General features: G+C 36.1%; 1 protein-coding gene across 1 annotated transcript in view; it reads left to right on the forward strand.

Moving 5' to 3' along the window:
• The window catches only part of SBF2 (SET binding factor 2), a 505,755-nt gene that overhangs the window by 290,808 nt on the left and 196,796 nt on the right, over window positions 1-18,151 (forward strand). Inside the window, exons 14-16 of the mRNA XM_052653316.1 lie at window positions 11,935-12,139; window positions 14,552-14,661; window positions 16,706-16,855. Of these exons, the coding sequence (XP_052509276.1) occupies window positions 11,935-12,139; window positions 14,552-14,661; window positions 16,706-16,855 (465 nt within the window). The remainder of the gene's footprint in view (window positions 1-11,934; window positions 12,140-14,551; window positions 14,662-16,705; window positions 16,856-18,151) is intronic.

An 18,151-nucleotide genomic window follows, 5' to 3' on the forward strand; every position in this document is an offset into this window, starting at 1 on the left:
ATAGGTGGGTCTTTTTGGTTGTTGGGTCATCATTAATCTGTGGGTTGTAACATCCTTTCAAAATCTAAGAACCAGTTGGATAAAAGCAGGATACTAAACTGTGTTTCTCTGTTTCATGATTATTCAGTTATTTATGAATTTTATTTCTGAAGTTATTTTAAAACTTATCCCTTGGACTGATATCCTAAATTGCACATTTATAATTGTGTCCAATATGATAAAACTGTTTCTTATTCAATATGCTAAAACTTAAAAAAGAGTTCTATCAGAAGGAAAACTTCTGTTCTCTGCTCGTCTTTGCCATTTATGGTAACTTTATAGAACTAATGTATAGGGTGATCACGTGAGAAAATTATGTTGACCTATTGTAATTAAAATAAATATTGAGTGTTTAGCACATCGTGCCAGGTATGGGATTAAGCACTTTACATACATTATCTCTAATCTTTACAATGTAAGATAGGTGTCATTATCCCCATTTTACTGGGAATAATTGATTCATGATCCTGTGGTTATTAAATGGTTATTAAGTGATTGAATCCAGATTTTTTAAATTCAGGAATTTTCATCTCTATAATACCTAAGACTATGTTCTTTCACTCCCACTAGGCTGACTCATCTCCAGTTAGACAAATAGTGGTACTTCCAATGGTTGACTTTATACTTTTTTCTTTATAAAGCTCTTTAATGTATTTTCTCATTTCATCTTGTAAATAGCCCTTTGAGATAGATAGGGCAGAAATCGATACGTTAGGAAATTGAAGATTAGAAAGTTTTTTTCTTTGCTCACTGCTGCTGCTGCTGCTGCTGCTAAGTCACTTCAGTCGTGTCTGACTCTGTGCAACCTTATAGACAGCAGCCCATCAGGCTCCCCCGTCCCTGGGATTCTCCAGGCAAGAACACTGGAGTGGGTTGCCATTGCCCTCTCCAATGCATGAAAGTGAAGAGTCAAAGTGAAGTTGCTCAATCGTGTCTGACTCTTAGCAACCCCATGGACTGCAGCCTACCAGGCTCCTCCGTCCATGGGAGTTTCCAGGCAAGAGTACTGGAGTGTGGGGTGCCATTGCCTTCTCCTCACTAGAAGTGATTTATTTATGGATTTCAGAGAATAGCAAGACATTAAATGGGAAACAATTTTTGAGACTCTGGGACTGATCTCTTTAATAACTGAATGTTTATTTCTTAAGTTTCTACAAGATTATTCTAAAACTGCAAAATTCTATAGCCAGTAAGTGACCAGAGCTCTGGTGTTCTGACACAGGTTTGTCTCTATCACAGGACTGAGTATGCATTGTACGGAAGGACATGTGCCAAGCCGTTATAATGCAAAAACAAAGTCACTTAAATATATAAGGATAATGTAAATTTAATCTATAACCTAATGATACCTAACTTACACTAAAGTGAAAGTGAAGTTGCTCAGTCGTGCCCGACTCTTTGCGACCCCATGGATGGTAGCCTGCACCAAGCTCCTCTGTCCATGAGATTTTCAAGGCAAGAGTACTGGAGTGGGTTGCCATTTCCTTCTCCAGGCAATCTCCCCAACCCAGGGATCAAACCCAGGTCTCTCACATTGTAGACAGACACTTTACTGTCTCAGCCACCAGGGAAGTCCAACTTACACTAAACCAGCACAAAACTGAAAACTGAAGTGAAATAAGTATCTAGTAATTACGCATTCTTGAGAGTGAATGTAACACACAAACAGCTTGCATCTTATTGGACACTAGTAAGCGATCATCATGAGGGATTGTATTATTAGTAGGTAAGATGTGGATATCGCTCTTCAAATGTTCTCTCATTTCTTGAGCCCTTATTGAGCTTTTCCCCTCCACAGTCTAATTCTGTTCCATTTAATTTAATCAAATCTACTCATTTAGTATGTATATTAGGCAAGTGCTGCTGCTGCTGCTGCTGAAGTCGCTTCAGTCGTGTCCGACTCTGTGCGGCCCCATAGACGGCAGCCCAGCAGGCTCCCCCGTCCCTGGGATTTTCCAGGCAAGAACACTGGAGTGGGTTGCCATTTCCTCCAATGCATGAAAGTGAAAAGTGAAAGTAAAGTCGCTCAGTCTGTGTCCAACTCTTAGGGACCCCATGGACTGCAGCCCACCAGGCTCCTCCGTCCATGGGATTTTCCAGGCAAGATTACTGGAGTGGGGTGCCATTGCCTTCTCAAGGCACGTACTAGTTCCAGGCATTTTCTAGGTACAAGATTCCACTAATATCCTTGAGAAGAGGATACACGTATATGATGAATGAATATTTGAGAATATTCCGGTGGACTGTCAGCAGACTTTATGAGATTCCTTTTAGTTCTGTGATTCTAAAGTTCTTGATGGTCCTAACATTCCTAAAATAAATACTTAAAGTTAAAAAGCAGTCACGATGGTAAAGTTACTTTCTTGGATTGTACAGGAAGCTGAGGGGAGGGAGAAAGGATGGTCTCAATGCAAGGAAAATAATCCAGATGGTTCTATTTTTAACTAGTCATTTTTTTTTAAATCATCACACTTCTAAAATTCCCTTTTGGTAAGCAAAAGCCAAGCATATAATTTGACTGTTTCCTTATTATTGGGTTAGAATTGAAACCTGGTTATTCCACTCAGTTGTTTGTAAATACTTTATAGCACTGAAGTCTGGTATGTGTATCTAGCCTCTCTCTTTTACTTCGCTTTGAAGTACCTCAGATACGAACCTTAATTGTTCACTTTGTTATCACCACTCCTTTATTGTGCTATTCAGAGAGCAGGAATGTGAGTAGATGTGAGTAGGATGAATTGCTGGATTTAGCTGCTCTTTTAACTTTCTGGAGCTTCCTAAATAATTAAAAGTTTCTGATGAGTTTGGGAGGTGAAAGAGGAGGTGGAATAAAGAAGGAAAATAAATAAATCCATTAGAGACAAATGTGTAAGTGTTCCAGAGTTATACTGTGAACATTTTCATTGGCCATATACTGGTACAGTTTTTCTTTCCATGCCCAGTTGATGATACTGTGACTGCTTATTTTGGTTTTCAGAATCTTTGATGTCTGCATATTTGTCATCTTTGCTGACAGCATATTTAACTCCTGCACTGCTCTTTCTCTATGAGTCTTAGTATACATTTATAATAATCAACTAGCTGAATGCAAAATGAGAATATTAAAATAATGCAGAACAAGAACTTTATAAGCATCGATTCCAAGGCATCAGGAAATCAACTGGGCATGTGTTTTGCTGTTTTACATAGTGCAGTTTTTCTCATTTGTTTTGCATCTGTGGTAGTACATAATCATTTGCTAGATTGTGTAACTTGTCTGTTTTCTTAAAAATTAAACGAAAAATGAGAGGACTTGGACTTTCTTATAATATGAGATTTCTATTTGTGTTTAATAGGTATTCCATTGCCCAGCACTGAAACAAATAAGTTTGAAAATTCTAATGAGAAAAGAAAGCCCAAATGCAGGAATAGCCATTCTAAATCAATTAGGTCTGTTTCCTTTACATTTCTGCAGAAAGTAAATTTCACCACTAGGCACATTTCATCTAAACTGATGATATTTGTACTCTTTGCCAACGGTGAATAAAGCGATTTCTTGTTGTTGTTTTTATAGGAAAGAAGTAAAATATTGCAATCATCTTTCATCTTAAAGTTAAAACATAACCACTTAGATTGTCATGATAAAATGAGGCCCTCAACCCAAAGCATAAAAATCAAATTCCTTCTTCCATCCTATTTAGTTTGTTCATTTTTAAATCAGATCTACTGTGATATAATTTACATATATAAAAATTACCGTTTTTAAAGTACAATAGGTAGATTGTGACAAATGAATCTAGTGATGCAATCACCACAACACTAAGGGCATCGAACATTTCTGTCTTCCCCCAGATTTTGTTAATACTCCGATATAGTCACATCCTTGTCTCACTTCAGACTCTTGACAACTGATCTGTTTTCTGTCTCTGTAGTTAGTTTTTGCCTTTTTCATAGTGTCATTATGTAGTTATTTGAGTTTGGTTTCTCTTTGCATAAGGCATTTCACACTCATTCCTGTCACTGCATGAATCAGTTAGTCCCTTTTATTGTTGAGCACTATTCCATTGTATGGCTAAGCAAAGTTTTATTTATCTGTTAAGCAAATGAAGGAAAATTTTGGCAGTTGTGAGTAAAACCACCCTAAACATGTTCAAAGATTTTTGTTGTTCAATCACTAAGCCATGTCCAGCTATTTGCAACCCCATGGACTGTAGCATGCCAGGCTTTCCTGTCCTTCAGTATCTCCCAGAGTTTGTTCAAACTCATGTCCGTTGAGTCAGTGATGCTATCCAACCAACTTATCCTCTGTCACTCCCTTCTCCTCCTACCATCAATCTTTCCCAGCATCAGGGTCAGTCAGCTCTTTGCATCAGGTGGCCAAAGTATTGGACTCCAAATTATTGGAGCTTCAGCATCAGTCCTTCCAATGAATATTCAGAGTTGATTTCCTTTAGGATTGACTGATTTGGTCTCCATGCTGTCCAAAGAACTCTCAAGAGTCTTCTCCAGAACCATAATTCAAAAGCATCAGTTCTTTGTTCACCCTTCTTTATGGTACAACTCTCACATCTATACATGACTACTGGAAAAATCTTACCCTTGACTCCCAGACTATTGTTAGCAAAGTGATGTCTTTGCTTTTTAATATGCTGTCTAGTTTGTCATAGCTTTTCATCCAAGGAGCAGGCGTATTTTAATTTCATGGCTGCAGTCACCATCTGCAGTGATCTTGGAGCCCAAGCAAATACAATCTGCCACTGTTTCCACTTTTCCCCTTCTAGTTGCCATAAAGTGATGGGACCAGATGCCATGATCATAGTTTTTGAATGTTGGTTTTAAGCCAGCTTTTTCACTCTTCTCTTTGAGCCTCATCAATATGCTCTTTAGTTCCTCTTTGCTTTCTGCCATTAGGGTGATATCATCTGCATATCTGAAATTGTTGATATTTCTCCTGGCAATTTTGATTCCAGCTTGTGTGTCATCATGCCTGGCTTTTTGCATGATGTACTCTACGTATAAGTTAAATAAGCAGGGTGATAATACACAGTCTTGACGTACTTCTCTCTCAATTTTGAACCACTCCATTGTTCCATATCCTGTTCTAACTTGCTTTTTGACCTGCATACAGGTATGACCTGCATACCTGCTTTCTCAGGAAGCAGGTAAGGTGGTCTGCTATTCTACCTCTTTAAGAATTTTCCGCAGTTTGTTGTGGTCTATGAGTCAAAGGCTTTAGCATAGTCAGTGAAGCAGAAGTAGATATTTTTCTGGAATTCTCTTGCTTTTTCCATGAATCAGCTGATGTTGGTGATTTGATCTCTGGTTCCTCTGCCTTTTCTAAATCCAGCTTGTACATCTGGAAGTTCTCAGTTCACATACTGTTGAAGCCTAGCTTGAAAGATTTTGAGCATGACCTTGCTAGCTGTGAAATGAATGCAATCCTGTGGTAGTTTTAACATTCTTTGGCATTGCCTTTCTTTGGGATTGGATTGAAAATTGATCTTTTCCGGTCCTGTGGCCACTGCTGGGTTTTCCAAATTTGCTGGCATATTGAGTGCAGCACTTTTACAGCAGCATCTTTTAGAATTTGAAATAGCTCAGCTGGAATTCCATCACCTTCACCAACTTTGTTCTTAATAATGCTTCATAAGGCCCACTTGACTTCACACCCGACTCTAGATCTAGAGAGTGACCACATCATTGTGTTTCTCCTGGGCAGTTTAAGACTTTTTTTGTACAGTTCTTCTGTGTATTCTTGCCACCTCTGCTTAATCTTTTCTACTTCTGTTAGGTGCTTGCCATTTCTGTCCTTTATTGTGCCCATCTTTTGCATGAAATGTTCCCTTGGTATCTCCAGTTTCCTTGAGGAGATCTTTCCCATTCTATCGTTTTCGTCTATTTCTTTGCATTGTTCATTTAAGAAAGCTCTCTTACCTCTCCTTGTTATTCTGTGGAACTCTGCATTCAGTTGCTTATATGTTTCCCTTTCTCCTTTACTTTTCACATCTCTTCTTTTCTCAGCTATTTGTAAAGTTTCCTCAGACAACCATTTTGTGTTCTTGGATTTCTTTTTCTTTGGGGTGGTTTTGGTCACAGCCTCCTATACAGTGTTATGAACTTCTGTCCATAGTTCTTCAGGCAGTCTGTCTACGAGATATAATCCCTTGAATCGATTTGTCACCTCCACTGTAAGATCATAAGGGATTTGATTTGGGTCATACCTGAATGGTCTAGTGCTTTCCCTACTTTCTTTAAGTCTGAAGTTTCCAGTAAGGAGCTCACGATCTGAGACACAGTTAGCCCCAGGTCTTGTTTTTGCTGACAGTATAGAGTTTCTCCATCTTTGGCTGCAAAGAATATAATCAGTCTGACAGGTTTTTATGTGGACATATTTATTTCTCTTGAGTGAGTAACTAGGAATAGATTGCTAGAAAAGTCGTAACAAGATCATAACTCTATAAAAAACTTCCAGACTGTTTTCTTAAGAATCTATACAATTTTGCATTCCCAGCAGTAATATATGAGAGTTCTGTTTGCCTCGCATCTTCACCAATGCTTGGTGTACTCAGTTGTTTTAATTTTAGCCATTTAATAGGTTTTTAGTTTTATCTTTTATGGCCTTAATTTGCATGCCAGCAGCTGTGTGAGAGTATTAGGTCTCTTAGCTAGTCACTTGTGCTCTTTTGGTATTTGTAAAAAGGATACATGTCTTAGAACATGCAGCCTCCATTCTAGAGTCATAAATAGAGCAGTTGTTCTAACAGGGGCAAACTGTTTCCCTAGAAATTTGGCAGTGTCTGGAGACATTTTTTGGTAGTCAAAACCAGAGAGTATACTACTGGCATATAGTTAATTAGAAGCCAACGATGCTTCTGAACATTTTACAATATACAAGACACCCGCTTTTCTCCACCCCTCACTGCCAAACAAGAATTATCTACTTCAAAATATCGATAGTGTCAAGGTCAATAAACCTTGAATTAGGGCAGCCAGCACTTCAAATATTAAAGTCATACACCAGATTTCTTTGTATTAAGGATGAGATATTAATTCTGTTAGGTGATCATTGAAAGGCCAGTGAGATGGAAAATTGAGGATGTTTCATTCTAGCAAATGAGTTCACAGTCAGGCAAGTCCAAAAAGTCCATTTTGTCAGTGTTTAACAATTCAGTCCAATGATAGTTTTGTTTTGACTGTATTTGAATGGATTTTTAAGAATTTGTATAACAGCTCTAGATATGATTGGTGCACATTAAATAATTATTAAATACGTAAACTAATGGGAAACTTGGTAGCCTCTGATAGAGACACATTGATTTATCATTCATTGTTGAGACCAGTGTGGAAGAAGTTTTTTTTCCCCAATGTGCCTACTTTGAATTTCCAGTAGAGTTTGGACCTTTTTGTTTTGTTTTGCTTTTATTTGAAATGCTTTCTCAGCCTTGTTTTCTGTAAGCCTTAGGCATATTCTCATTTAGTTTGCCAAAAGAAAAATCCGTGTTTCCAGACCAGATGGTTTATATGTCAGTTTTTCAAGTCTGAGAAAATCATTGTACTTCCCATTAATAGAGTATTCTCTAAAAGCAGGATTACAGAGCTCACTTCTTGAAAATCATTATCCAACTTTAAAATTTCCTCTAAATGATAGTACATTTTGCCAACTTGTTGCTTTGAACTGAATTATGTTCACCTTAAGTATGTAGTTGTCTAAATCCTTAGTTATTACTTTATATTTGCACTTCTCGAAAATCAAAGATGACCATTTGGCTGTTTCTTTGTTCTACTGGAAAATAATTCATTTTCTTATTTCAACATGGTGATTAAACAATGAAATTGGTAGGCAGTTTTTAATGAGCTCAGTAGTCTTCAAGGGATTGTTCTAAATTCATTTGGAGTTATAAATAAGATCACATGTTTCCAAGAACATACAGAGTTCAACCAGCCTTAAAATGTCTCTCATTTCTGCTGTCTTCTCTGAAGTCATTATATGACCAAGTTGGGTGCGAGTTGGTGAATGTGGTCCTTTATAATTACCATACTGCCCGTTAGAGGGCAGCAGTGTACAGATACGGCAGCCAGAAAACCAAATTGTGTTCAATACTAGATCTTGGGGCATGAGCCTTTCTTGAATTTTCTAAATACAGTTAAAAATATTATTTTTCAGTAACTTTAACCCAAAATTTGAATTTTATGAAGACTATCTGTACAACTAAAGAATATGAACTTTGTTTTAAAGTGATATTTGTTTTAGATGCTTATTCTAAATTGTGTATGGATTTGGTCCTGAGAAGAAAACCTATTAGTGACGAATAGCTATATCTTCTCTCTAATAAGCGATTTTTTATTTAAACCTTTATTGAATACTGTTGTTGTTAAAATATAAGTAGCTGGTGATATGATGGGAATATATGGGAATAGATGGATGATATGATGGAAAAAGAAGTGGGGTTTTAGTTTTAGAAGCTTGGTGTCATGCCATAGAATATGCAGTGACTGAGATGTTTTTCAGATGAATATACTCTAGACTTTTGGAAAAGAGCTTTAGATTTATTCAGGGGAAATATGTGTGTGTGTGTTATAAAGCTTTCCTATAATAATTCGTTCCACTCTCACAAGAACCTTATGAAGTAGGTATTGTATTATTATCTTCCTTACAGATGAGGAAACTAAAACACAAGTAGTAAGAGAATTGATACTATACTAGGTCACACTACTAGTGAGTGGCTAAGCTAGGGTTTAATCTAGGCAGTCTGACATCAGAGACCATGAGCTAAAAATGCTTTGTTGTATTACCCTCTTTCATTGAACTGTTTTAACTTTTCCTTCTGAATTATAGTGCCTCCATCCCTATCACATTTTCACTCATAGTCCTGTTTCTGGGCTTCTTGATTTCATTAGCCCTCTAACCCTCAATGATACTATTTACCATACTGTATTAATTATTAAAGGTTAATATAAGTTTTATAATCTGGAGAGTTTGACTTCTCCATTTACTCTTCTTCAGAATTCCCTTGACTATTTTTAGATCTTCAATCTTGCTTATGCAGTTTAGAATGAACCTGTAACATTACCAAATATTTGACTAGAAGCAATCAATATGTGTATCTTTATTTTTGTAAACCACTTTATTTTTGGAATAAGATAGAAGAATATGTAGTGAGAGAGAGAGATAAAATGTGCTAGAAAAGATATTATTATCACTAAGAAAATTTCTACTTTTATTTTTCCATGTTTTAAAATTCACTTTAATAAATATTATTTATATCATAGGAAATATATTTAGTTTTAATTTTATTGTAAAGAAAATAAGTATATATAAAAACAGTAGTGACAAATGTACTTTAAATGACTCAAAATTCAAAATTCACATGAATTACCTCCCCAGCATGAAAGAATTATCTGTCCAATGAGTTTTAGAAAATGTATATTTATAATTTTTGAGAAGATAAAATATCTTAGATATAGTGTTTAAAGAACAGAGAACAAACATACTGCTTTTGGAAAGGGCAGTTTCAGAAACTCCAGACCAGTAATATTGGTGTTAATCTGGTGTAATTTTAGAACAGTTTCTTCAGCATATAGTTTAGATAGTAGTGATTGTGAAGACTTGGCTTAGGAATTTACTTATTTTTTTCTGTCTTTGCTAATATATCTTTATATATTAGGGGGAATACAAAGTGTATATGAGGGCTTCTTTGGCAGGAACAAGTTTTTGATCTGATTTCACCATCTCAGGAATCTTTTAAGAGAAGTGTAAGTATAGACACTTGGAAATATTGTGAGTTGAAGAAAAGCAAGTATCACAATAAAGTGAGTCATGTGAATTTTTTGGTTTCCCAGTGTGTATAAAAGTTGTGTTTACACTATACTGTAGTCTGTTGTGTGCAATAGTATTTGTATCTAAAAGAAACAATGTATGTGCCTTAATTTAAAAATACTATTTTTGTTAAAAAAAAATGCTAACCATCATGTGAGCCTTCAGTAAGTCATAATCTTTTTGCAGTAATAACAGCAAAGATCCCTGACCACAGATCACTTTAACAAATATAATAATGAAAAAGTTTGAAATATTATGAGAATTACCAAAACATGACACAGAAACACAAAGTAAACAAATGCTGTTGGGAAAAAATGGTGCTAATAGACTTGTTTGACATAGAGTTGTCACAAACCTTCAGTTTGTGAAAAAAGTAGTAACTATGAAGCTCAGCTGCTGAAGCTGAAACTCCACTATTTTGGCCACCTGATGCAAAGAACTGACTCATTTGAAAAGACCCTGATGCTGGGAAAGATTGAAGGCGGGAGGAGAAGGGGATGACAGAGGATGAGATGGTTGGATGGTTCAATGGACATGAGCTTGAGTAAACTTTGGGAGTTGGTGATGGACAGGGAAGCCTGGCATGCTGTAGTCCATGGGGTCGCAAAGAGTCAGACACGACTAAGCAACTGAACTGAACTGATGAAGCTCAGTTAAGTGAAGTGCAAGAAAATAAGGCATGCCTTTATAGACTTAGGCAAAGTTGTTTATCCAGTATCACATAATGAGTAGAGCAAAAACTAGAACCCAGGCTTTCTGACACTTAAAGGAGTATTATTTCCACTCTGTTACTGACATATACTCCCTTTATCTTCTACTATGATCCTACGTTTCCTTTATCTGGGTCTGGGCCAAATAATCAGAAAGAATTGTGGGGAGCAGCTCTGGTAGATGATGCTGGTTGGCCATTTTAACTGTCCAGAAAATATGTAGGGCAATATGGAGCTTAATGTGCAACATAAATAATGCAGGTTCAGAAGGAAAAAGAAATTTTCTGGTTTCACCGAATGGTAAATGCAAGAGTTGGCCTAAGAATGATTGTACAGCAGCCTTTCATATGGAACTTTGTAAAAAGTATGGATTCCACTCTGCCTGTAGTATTTGAAATATAATTCTACATAAGTAGTGGCTGGATAAAACTTCATGGCAACTCCGAGGGTCTATGAAAATATTTGCTGACACAATTAATTTAACTAATACAGTCCTGATATGTGTTCAACATCTTGTCCCACTCATTATGAACAAGTAGATAATAATTTGACATGCTTTAGCTAGATCACTCTGTCTGCAGTGTTAAAAATAGAGTGAGAGTGGGAGCAAGGGTAGAACAGAGAGACAGGTTAGGAGACTGTTCTGTAGCAATATGAAAGAGATGCTGACTTAAACCAAGGTATGCTGAAAAGTGGTCAGGTTATAGACATAGTTTAAAGACACAAGTTAAAGGTTTGCACAGGAATGGATAATGGGGTATTAGAGAAAGGCATTAATGATTACTCTTAAGTTTTTCACTGAAGTGATTGGAAGATATAAATATGCCATGTACTGAAGAGAGGAAGACTGCAGATAGCAATTTTGAGGGAGGTGAATACTAAATGTTCGTTTTGGACATATATTCAAGATGTTATTTTAAATCCAAGTGGAAACAGTATTTGCAGATTGTTGAATATATGGATATGGAGTTCAGGAGGACACTTATTTGGAGACCAAAATTTGTGAATCATTGGTGTTCTTGTAGTTAAAAATACGAGACTGTAGGTTATCACCAAGGAAGTAAATGTAAATAGAAAAGAGGCCTGTGGTCTGAGCCCTGGGGTAGTTATATAGTTAAGAGATTAGGAAGATAAAAAATAGACAAAGATGTAGCAAGAAATTTACAAACCAAGTGAAGAAAGTGTGTGTTGAAGAGGAAAAGAGTGATCAGTCAGCTGTATCAGATGCTGCTGGTAGCTCATGTATTCCAGGACTCTGTATTTTATGGCATATATCTGAATGTGTATACAATCTCTCATCTGTCTGATTTCAGTTTCTGTCCCTCTGGCCAACGATCTGCCATTGTTATTTTAACTTTTGAATAATCTTACCTATGTTTAATGTTGCAGGAGAATCCAAACCCTCATATGGCATTTCAGAAAGTTCCACGCCCAACAGAAGGATCCCACTTGCGAGTTCATATTCTTCCTTTCCCAAAAATTAATGAAACTCGGGTACAGGAATTAATACAGGAAAATCTTGCTAAGAATCAGAATGCACCTCCTGCTTCAAGAGTGGAAAAGAAATGTGTTGTGCCTGCAGGTCCACCTGTTGGTATGTATTTATCCATTTGTTTGTTTTAAAGGTAAACTTTTAATCAAGATATAAGACACAGGGACTTCCCTGGTGATCCAGTGGCTAAGACTTCATGCTCCCAATGCAGGGGGCTCAGCTTTGATCCCTGGTCAGGGACATTATATAGTAATGTGAATATTACTTACTATTTACTTAATAATGCTAATTTGCTGTAATTTCCCTACATATTACCAGCTTATACTTAAGTGTTGTTCATACTTTCACATGGAGAAGAAAATAGAGAAGCCAGTGTGTTAGGGTAGTTACTTTTTGAAGGGTTTCATTTTGTAAGTTTAATATTCATAACTCAGTTGAATACTTTCTTTAAATACACACATGAAGTTGGTTTAAATTTTTATCTGCTTGAACTGTAGCCTTGTCTCAGTATTATTTTTGTATAATCTCTTCATTTTCAGTCAACATCAAATATTTTATATGCATATGGTATCTCTCATTGTAGTGAGTGAGAGAAATACATATGACTCAGTATTTGTCCCTGCATGGATTGCCTATAAAACCAAAATGAATGAATGAACAAACAGATGAAAGAATGATGAATGAATGAGTGAAGGATGAATGCAGGGACCTCTGTCCAACTTTCTGATTCATTTAAATTGATCAGAATCAGGATTTTCATTGCATTAAAATTTTTAAAGTATGAATGTTTCATCTTACATGATACCCATTTAATATGAGTGTAGAATTGCTATGTCACTTTAAGAACCATTCACATTTTGAGAAGTTAATTACTTTCCAGTTATTCCTCAGAGGTGCCAGAGTGATGATAAACTGCTAAAAATAGCATTTGAAAGCCAAAACCTTAAGAAGGAAGACCTGAAAAGTCGAATACCCATCAACCAGAGTTGTTATCAGCTGTTAGAAAGCTAGTATTAGAATGCTGCAGCTGAGGATTTGGCCAATCCCTGATATATCAAACTCTTAAGTGAAGAACATTCTCCTGGGAATAAACTAAGTCATAGTCTCCAAAGGAAAGTAATAATTTCCAGATGGTAAACAGATTCATTATTTAAAAAGGTGGAATTTTTAATGGTTCATCCTAAAGAAACTTTAAAATGCTACGAAAGAAATTTTAGAATTAAAAATTTATAAAAATAGGTTAAAGATGTTTCTCTCTAAAGTATGTGGTCTTACTTGGAGGCTAAGACATTTTTTACTCTAAATATAGATCAATTTCAGTTTCTGTCTATGCCACAGACCTCCACATGTGGGAAGTTCCAGAGTACAAAATAAAAAATGCACATTTCAGACAGAGAAAGTCATATGAAATAATCTATTTTACCATCATGGTCATTACTGTTACATAATTTTAAATGATTTCAAGAGAACTAGTAAAAACCAAGTAAGATTGATTTCCTGATTCTGATAAAGCACTATAGTTAGGTATGATACCACCATTTGGGGAAGTTGGGTGTGAAGTACATGAATCTTCTCTGTACTAATTTGTAACTCTGTGTAAGCTCATAATTATTTCAGAATTTTTAAGTTTAAAAAATTGTTTTAAGAATGTAAAATTTCATATTGATGAAATGAAAGGAAGGCCAAGAGTATGGTATTATGGTTTTTCTTGTTAGGTGAGAGCAATCATAAAATATAAGGCTTAAGAATTATAGCTACTACCTGATTTGTACAAATGATATTGTGTAGTTCTTTGTGAAATTATGCTTTTTATTTCATGAATACTGATTTAATTTGTATCTTCTAGTATTCTTTTAATAAGTTACATTTGTTTTAAGTAATTTTAGCTTATGTAGTACACTAGAATTATCCAATCTTGTAAAGTTGACAGGTACTAAGTTCACAGAACCGAAAAGAGACTCTCTCAAATTTATAAAGCAATTCTTCGGCCATGATCACTTTTGTTTGTGTGCAGTGCTTCTTCAGGTCACCTATACTCAGATTTTTAGAACCTAGTTTTTTGTGGTATGTGGTCTTTCTTTGGTAATATGTTAGAAATATCAGCTTTTTTTCCTGTTAGTAGTCAGTCCTCTTATATATGAGCGTTAGCTGTGTTGGTCATGATCTTGTACCTGACACATTTCTTGTCTGTTTGTTTACAACTAACGGTTAAAAAAAGTGATGTTTATCTTTGCTTAATAAAATTTTACTGTGCAACGTGAATTAATTTGTGTAAGAGTTAAGTACAGTATTAGGATCTATCCTGTGAAATTATCCTCAATAAGCTATTGACTAGCCTGTCACTTCACAACGTAGAAATGTAATCAAAGTGACCTTCAGTGTCATGTAACAAGGGGGAAATAAAGGCTTAAGTGTTTGTCATGTGAACAGAGTCATATAAACTGTAAATAGTAATATTCCCCTTGCTTTTATTATTGCCAAAGGAATTTAATTTGTGTTATATTCCTTTAATAGTTTCAATAATGGATAAAGTGACAACAGTTTTCAACAGTGCACAGAGATTGGAAGTTGTTAGAAACTGCATTTCATTCATATTTGAAAATAAAACGCTGGAGACTGAAAAGGTAATAAAATGCCATCATTCCCAAGTAAACATTCATCATGTCCCTTTCAGATTTCTGTGTTTAGCTTGCCAACTGACCTCTCCTCTATTTCCATCCCTTTTCTTTATAAAGTATTCTTTCATTGTTTTTATCATTTTAAATGAATAGTGTCTAATATTTAAAATCTTAGCCAAGCCCGAAATATTGATAAGTCATTTCCCCCCCTGAAACTTTTAAACATTGTTCATTAAATTCTATTTTGGCATATTATTTAGAAACTTCAGTCAGTTCAGTTCAGTCGCTCAGTCGTGTCCAGCTCTTCAAAACCCCATGGACCGCAGCACCGCAGGCCACTGTGTCCATCACCAACTCCTGGAGTTTACTCAGACTCATCTCCATTGAGTCGGTGATGCCATTCAACCATCTCATCCTCTGTAATCTCCTTCTCCTCCTGCCTTGTCTTTCCCAGCATCAGGGTCTTTTCCAGTGAGTCACTTCTTTGCATCAGGTGGCCAAAGTATTGGAGTTTCAGCTTCAACATCAGTCCTTCTAATGAACACTCAGGACTGATTTCCTTTAGGATGGACTGCTTGGATTTCCTTGCAGTCCAAGGGACTCTCAAGGGTCTTCTCCAACACCACAGTTCAAAAGCATCAATTCTTTAGCGCTCAGCTTCTTTATAGTCCAACTCTCACATCCATACATGACTACTGGAAAAACTGTAACCTTGACTAGACGGACCTTTGTTGGCAAAGTAATGTCTCTGCTTTTGAATATGCTGTCGAGGTTGGTCATAACTTTCCTTCCAAGGAGTAAGCGTCTTTTAATTTCATGGCTGCAATCACCATCTGCAGTGATTTTTAAACCCCCCCAAAATAAAATCAGCCACTGTTTCCATTGTTTCCCCATCTAATTGCCATGAAGTGATGCCATGATCTTCGTTTTCTGAATGTTGAGCTTTAAGCCAACTTTTTTACTCTCCTCTTTCACTTTCATCAAGAGACTTAAAAACATTTAAAATATAATTTTATTTATTACAAAAAATATAGTTAAAACAAGTAATGAATTATAAAAATTGTGCTCTTCATTTAAATATGCCTTTAATAGCACATTTTCTTGCCTTCTTTAATAAAACATATTAAACATTAATGTCACCTTTTCTTAGTGACTTGTCATTGTTCTGAGCATTTATTAGATGAGGCTAGTAAAGCTTGTGAAACAAAGTTTTTATCCACTTAATGACCCTCCAGTCTGTATTTTGAGTTTTTTGGAATCCATTTTTTCTTATGATTGAAGTGTTAAACGGACTTTCTTTTGCTTCTCTTGCTTTCAACTTTCACACTGTTTCTTGTGCCCCTTGTAACAATATTAGGACCTCCTACTCTCAGTATTTTTTCTTCCTTCTTATTTGCTCTTTTGTTCTCATTTTACATTTTCAAAGTTAAATAAGCCTATTGTTAATACTACTTTATGTAAAGTAAATCAGGCTCTAAAGGTGAACTGGAAGAGGCATTCTTGTGGGTGAGGAAGTGGAAGAGTTTTAGTATGTAAACGTAGAGATTTCTATTCGTTGCTCTGAGTTTTTTCCTTCTTAATTATACTTTTGAAATAGAAGGGATTGCAGAATTTTCCAGTCATAAATTAAAACTGAGTAGTGATTAAGTTGCTAATCACTATAAAAGAATAAAATCACCCATGCTTCTTGTCATTTTAGTTTTTTCTTCTATTCTTGCCACAGAGATGTGGCCAGCTATTGAAAGAACATGTCAAGTATCCATGGTTTTGACTCAGAATCTGAAGCAGCAGTTATTTTGGTGGCCACAGTTTTGATAAGTTTTTTTTTTTAATGAAGTTTAATGTTTTTTAAATGTATCACATGAACTAGTCCTGTTTATTTTCATGCTGCCTTAAATTTAAAACATCACTATAAATCCATGTTGTCCTTCTTTTCTAATTCTAATAGCTCTGTTAAATGGTTTACAGAATATGCATGAGTTAGCGTGATTTAAAGTTATCTTTTTTTCCAGTTAAATCTCTTGTTCATGTCTGCCTCTTATGTCCTCAGACCCTTCCTGCTGCATTGAGAGCCCTTAAAGGAAAGGCAGCAAGACAGTGTCTCACTGATGAGCTGGGTTTACATGTTCAGCAGAACCGGGCAATATTAGATCATCAGCAGTTTGACTACATAATAAGGATGATGAACTGTACTCTACAGGTAATTTTTAGTTCTTTCAGACTTCTCTTCTTATTTGAGAATAATACTTTTTTCCCTAGGCAGTTCAATACTTACTAGTATATCAGGTTCTTAAGCCTTCCATATCTGATAATATGAAGAACTGATATTCGTAGCATTTCTGTTAGGAACACTACGTGTGTATGCTCAACATAAATATTAGGACTTTTTTTTATTCTTCCTTTTTTTTTTCTTGAAAAATACTAGGTTATTTTACTAGTTCTATAAGTAAGCTTTCTGAAGTGAAAAGTCATCTTTGAAACATTCAGTTGTATATTACTTAATGTCTGTATTTTTGTCATCCCTTTTCAGCCAGTTTTCAGTTGTACTGTTAAAATAGAGGGCAATGAATGGTGGGTAATCCAAATGATAAATGAATTATTCAGTTCATAATCTATTTTTTAACCTATGCATATGGGTGTCAATTGTATCATTTTTTTTTCCTGGGTTATAGTTGTTTTACAGTGTTGTACTACAAAGTGAATCAGCTATCTGTTTATATATATATATCCCCTCCCTCTTGACCCTCCTTCCCACCTCCTCCATCTCACCCCTCTAAATCATCCCAGAACACCAAGCTCAGCTCCCTACATTATACAACAGGAACAGCAGGTTCCCATTAGCTGTCTGTTTTACACATGGCGGTGCACATACATCAGTCCCCATCTCCCAATTCATCCATGCCCCAGCCCCCCACTCCATGCCCACGCTTCCATTCTCCACATCTTCGTCTCTGCAGATAGGTTCATCTGTACCATTTTTCTAGATTCCACATATATGTATTAATATACAATATTTGTTGCTTATTCTGACTTAACTTCCCTCTGACTCTGGGTCCATCCTGTCTGTACAAATGACCCAATTTTGTTCCTTTTATAGCTGAGTGATATTCCATTGTTTGTATGTACCACATCTTATTTATCTATTCATCTGTTGATGGATATTTAGGTTGCTTCCATATCCTCCCTATTGTAAATAGTGCTGCAGCAAATGTTGGGATTGCTAGATTATATGGTGCTGTGTGCTATGCTTAGTCGCTCAGTTGTGTCTGACTCTGTGACCCCATGGACTGTAGCCTGCCTGGCTCCTCTGTCCATAGGGATTCTCCAGGCAAGAGTGAGTTGCCATGCCCTCCTCCAGGGGGTCTTCAACCCAGGGAGCGAACCCAGGTCTCCCACACTGTAGGCAGATTCTTCACCGTCTGAGCCACCAGGGAAGCCCATGAATACTAGAGTGGGTAGCCTGTCCCTTCTCCAGGGTAGCTTCCTGACCCAGGAA

The sequence above is a fragment of the Budorcas taxicolor genome, chromosome 15 (assembly GCF_023091745.1).
Source record: "Budorcas taxicolor isolate Tak-1 chromosome 15, Takin1.1, whole genome shotgun sequence".
NCBI lineage: Eukaryota > Metazoa > Chordata > Mammalia > Artiodactyla > Bovidae > Budorcas > Budorcas taxicolor.